Source organism: Xiphophorus maculatus, chromosome 23 (genome assembly GCF_002775205.1).
Source record: "Xiphophorus maculatus strain JP 163 A chromosome 23, X_maculatus-5.0-male, whole genome shotgun sequence".
NCBI classification, from domain to species: domain Eukaryota; kingdom Metazoa; phylum Chordata; class Actinopteri; order Cyprinodontiformes; family Poeciliidae; genus Xiphophorus; species Xiphophorus maculatus.
Window position 1 is genome coordinate 2,638,717 of NC_036465.1, and position 5,263 is coordinate 2,643,979.

Here is a 5,263-nt window from a genome sequence, read left to right on the forward strand (position 1 = left end):
CGCAGAATTCACAGAATTTTGCAACTTATAAGGAAGGTTACAACGTATATGGGATCGAAAGTGTAAAAATTTAGGGGGTAGGGATTGAGGTTTTCATAAATTCCCCCCAAATGCACGCTTTTTTGGCTCCATCCGTTCCATCCTTCAGTGTTAGTGAGTGAAGAGGTTGGCCAACGGATCGTATGTACTGGTGATTTATGATTTTAATGAGAGAAAGCGATACTCCCCCTTTTTTACAAGCATAAAAATTGTGTTTGTTAATTTATGTTCTCTACCTCTTTGAAACCATTTTCATGTATGACTGTTGATGGCCATGCTTGTTAATACCTCTGTCCTAGTAACGTACTTCAACAATAATGCTTGCAATGACCATGCAGAAACCTTTACATGATCATTTGCATCTTGCATTGTGTTAATCACAGACCTCACGTTAAGTTCTCATCTACATTCTCATATTTGTGTATCTATAATCTCTTAAACATTTTGATGTGGTCAGACGCATCCATCTAACATGTTGCTTTCTTGTTTGTGTATGGATCCGTGTGTGTGTGCGTGTGTGTGATGATTGTGCTGGCTTGTGTCTGGATGTGCATGTGGCTTCTGTGCTTTTGTAGGTGACCTTTGGGGATGCCATGAGGAATAAAGCGAGACTTTCCGTTACAGGGAGTACTGGGGAGAATGGTCGGGTGATGACTCCAGAGTTTCCCAAAGCTGTCCACGCTGTCCCGTATGTGAGACCTGACATGGGACTAAACGTCAGCCTGACAGATCTATCCTGATCACTGAGAAACTCCTGAGTGCCTTACAATGGTTTCAATAGAGTGATTTTTTTTTATTTATTTTGTCCCTCGTTTCTGTTTTGGCACTTTTTTTTATTTGTCTTGTGAAAAAGTAAAGGTATGAGAGAGATTTCTCTTTCTCCACACAAAGACTTTTACTGTTGCTCTCTATCTACATTTTCCATAAAATAGCTTCCCTTAAAGGGTGGAATTTTACTCGAAATATAAACAGTTGGCTTTTGTTTTCTAAACTTGTGGTATCATGCTTTCCTACCTGCTTGAACTGGACTGAGAAAGAAGCAAGGGCTTGATTCACGGCTGCAGTTTCTCCTGGGTGTCAGCGATTCAGTCAGCCCCGCTGTATTTGTGTGCCTGAATAGTGCAAGTGCGTGTGTGTGTGTGTGTGTGTGTGTCAGGGGGTGTGAGAGAGAGGGAGGGGTCAATTTATTGATTACAACTGTTTCTGTAGCCCCTACCGCCAAACTGGATTTTCAAGCACACTTGATATCACCTCCATTAAGATGTGAAATTGATTTTTTTTGTAAGAAAATTTGCAGAGAAAAAAATTTACAAAAAAATATTTTTATGTATTTTCACAGAATAGCTTTTAAATAAACTTGTATACATACTGGTTGGATATGAACGACTTAACGTGAGAGTTCAGATAGAAAGTACTAAACAGCTTCTAGTTCCATATTTGAAAGCCAAAAACATTGCATAAGAGAGTGAGATCTTAAAGTCATGTAATTAATTCTTAATAAAAACTTTCCTGTATATTTTATTCTTTAACATTAGGTGTTGATATGATCTATATGTCAATGCTTGACATTTGGAAATAATCCTTCTTAGCTTTTTATTGTTGGAGTTGTTGCAGCAATTTTCTTTTGTTCTTTTGTCTCTGTTTGCTTCAGTGCTTTTGCTGTTTGTAATCTTTCTGATGAGGACCAGAGTCACCGCTCTGTTTTCAAGAAGAAACATAATCTGTTTACATGCCATGAATGGAAAACAATGAACAGGATGATACGGTATTATAGTATTACATTCGGAAGTGACATGAAGAGGAGGCATCCACTTTCATATGGCTTAGGTGAAGGTCCAAAATGCCAAATAAGTAAGAGTGCCAAATTCTAGTGCCAGTAGGTATAACTATTGTCTTACTATAATGAATAACTGTCATCTCAGTGAATGTAAATGACTCTGATACATTCTGTAACTTTTGTATCTAGGTGTACAGTTGGTGGCGATGACAGTGCTAATAACAACAGCCTTTTTGCTTTGTTTTTCCGTCTCCATATTTTTTGCATTGATCTGACAATAAAGTAGCACCGGTTGCATGTCGTTGCCACATTATGCTACATATGTTTCTTTCATTAATGCCATTTGTTTTCACTTTGTTGTTGAGACTGTGAGGTTACCTATTTGAAACTGGAAATATAATGTAAGACATATACATATATAAATATAGATATACACACAATATATATACATAAATCATATATTTTATATAAAAAGTTGAAATGTTTAAAAGCTGTATCCCGTTACAAAAGCTACTTTGCTTCTGTTCCGTTAAATACTACATTTATTTGTCAGGTTCTGGAAATGCTTTTAAATCATTTTCAGTTCTGTTTTGCACTATTTTTTTAAATGAGCACATTTGTCTTCAATTCCCTGTCAAAACTCAACCTAAGCTGTATTATTTTCAGTGTTTCTTCAATTCAACATTAGAAACAAACCATAGTTGCTAATCAGTTCCATTACATATTCAGGCTTAACACTGACATTTTGTATATGGAATGTGTGCTAACTTCATTATTTTTTGAAACTATTTCTAAATAAAAGTTACTGATTTCTTGATATTATGTGCATCATTCATTAAGGTTGATGTTATTTACCCTGCAGAGTTTTCCAGCAGTATGGATCCATATTTATTCAGTCCGTTGAGCGCTATGCGGTTAGATCCATCGTCTACATACTCTCAGGTTCACGGGGGTCGTTCTGCGAGAGGCGGGACACACCTGGCACAAGTTGCTAAGTAGATCACAAATGAGTAATTTTAGAAAACATCTTTGCAGATTAATCATCTTTGGGGAAATACAGGTGTAATTAATCAGTGGTTCAATAAAATAAGTGATGAATATGTTGTATGCCTTTGAACATCAACACCAGAGGATGACATGGCTCCCAAATCGTCACTGTCTGAAAATTTTACACTTCACCCAAACTCTGGGAGTCTCATTTCCAAATGGAATATAACATTTACTTTCATCTGAACAACAGTCCAGTTTTTTTCTCCCAAGTCAAAGTAAGACATGTGATATTGTTTCTGGTTCAGGAGAAATTTGAAACATCTTCTGAATCAGAAACATGGTTCTAGACATGGACAACCATTGTCATCGTTGTGGTTCATGTCTTGGATTCGCTCAGGTTTGGTGGATGTTGAAGCACTGATTTCAGATGTTTTGTGAATCTTCGCAATTGCTATACAATCCTTTCAAGACTGCAGTTATCCCTGTTTCTCAAGCAAATTTCTACCAGACTTTTTTCTTTCACTAACCTTCCCTTAATATGCTTGGAAGCAGCATTCTGAACAACTAGCTTCCTCAGCATTCACCTGCTGTGACTTGTAATCACTAGTCTTCTGATTGTGTATTTGAAAACTGTATTACTCTTATGCAAAAATCCAAAATCATGAATGCCACCATAAACACACTTGAATTCTACTCTTGTATGTGGAGAGAGTCTAAAAACACACGAGTTCACCTTTTTGAATTTAAATACTGCCGTACATTTTTTGTGGTACAGCTGCGGATAATCCGAAAAGACAATTATTTCAAAGATGATTTTACATTAAACAAAGTACTGCTGTCATTTGTTTTGTAAAATTTAAAATAGAAAACTTAAGAGTGTCACAGTTAGTGGATCATATTGCCAAACAGAAGAGAGTAAAGAGAAATTTTATGAAAGGTAATTTCATTACACCAATAGGGAATTCATTTTTAGATGACCCATAAACAAAATAACACAATACCAGTGTCAAATAAACTGTAGTAGCCATTAGTATATGCAACAGATCCTAGTTTTATGCTTTTGAACAAAAAAACTGGCAGGAACAAAAGAAACGCTGTCTCTTGGTTTGCCTTGATGCCGATTCTCACTGCTTGCTGGGAAAACCAAGAGTATGAACCGGCTGCAGGGAAAATATTGCACATCTTTAAAATTAAGATCTGAAAACAGCATATACATGTCAGCCTCTTTAACAAGAAAAACTCATCTGGTTTCATTAGCCAATCTCATATCACCATACCAGGCAATGATAAAAAACATTTACACCTTTATGTGAAAGGGTCATTAAATCTCATAAAATATTAAAAGCTGGCATTTGTACTTCTGTCTTGCATTATTTTGAAGCTGCAAAAATTCAAATTAAGACAGAATTGTCAAGAAAAAAAACATTTTTAATGCTTGTTCCTGTCAACCTGTTAGATTGAATTGTTCCTTATTATAGTTGGTGCATGTTTAGGAGGAAACTTCCAAACTTCAATTTATTGATCTTTAGGTTTAAAAACATCACATTTAGACATTTGGAGATGGTAAGGATCCTTGAGCACGGTGTGGCTACTTGTGTCAGACAGGCTGGTATTTCAGAAACTGCTGTTGTCACACGACCATTACTCAGCTTTAAAGAGAACAGTCCAACAAAGTAAATATCTACCACAGAAGAGCAGAATAGATGGTGTTAGCAGCATTTTGTTGTGGGAATGCCTTCCTTCAGGAATGAGAGTGAAGTGAAGCTGGTTACATAAAAAGGAAAGCCTATTTAGAAACTTGTACTAGCCAGATACAGTGACTAGGCATGTCTTATGCAGAAATGTTACGAGTCTAGAAAAATTCTTGCTTCCCAGGTCGCTTCATCTCTGCTCCAGGTACACATGCTGCTTTAAATGCTTGAGCACAAGAGCTGTGGCTCGCCATCTGGTGCTGAGTTGGGTCACATGGCTTGGCAACTGGTCACATCTGGTCATCAACATTTTTATCTGCATTTTTACCTAAAGACAAATTTTGAGATTTCTATATTTCTCAGCCATTTAATGTTGTTCTTTTAACGCCTTACATTTACATTTGCTTGCAAGAAATTGGAGAAATCCTAAGCTTTGTTGTAATTTCCAATGTTTGAAGACATTTTATATCCAAAAGGTTTAGTCTAACTGGAAACGAATAATAAACTGGCAAAATAAAACCAATAATTCAAATATTATGGTAAAATAAGACATTTTCTTTTCTTATTATAACCACCGTTTTGATGTTTGACTTTTTCCAAGTAAGGAGTGACATTAATTATTTTTGCTTGAAGCATCGTTTTGCATTTTTTTTCTATGAAACAAGAAATCTTTAAAGGTTAGCAATGTCTCGTGGATATACTGCAAACACATTGCTCTTTTATCAGCAAGTCCGGCTTTCTTTATCATTCAGAGATTTCTATTGTT

At 36.1% G+C, this 5,263-nt stretch overlaps 1 protein-coding gene across 6 annotated transcripts in view; it reads left to right on the forward strand.

The window, feature by feature from the left end:
* Window positions 1-2,635, forward strand: part of gria2 (glutamate ionotropic receptor AMPA type subunit 2) — a 49,536-nt gene extending 46,901 nt beyond the window's left edge. For 2 of the 6 annotated variants that reach the window (XM_023328657.1, XM_005800585.2), the window contains exons 15-16: window positions 1-77; window positions 615-703. The exon at window positions 1-77 is cut by the window's left edge and continues 172 nt beyond it. In XM_023328657.1, coding sequence (XP_023184425.1) covers window positions 1-74 — 74 coding nt within the window. In that variant the 3' untranslated portion in view covers window positions 75-77; window positions 615-703. Of the gene's footprint in view, window positions 78-614 lie in introns of all 6 variants that reach the window. The other 4 variants (XM_005800584.3, XM_005800583.3, XM_005800586.2 and 1 more) reach the window with 3 other exon arrangements.
* Window positions 2,636-5,263: the final 2,628 nt, after the last annotated feature.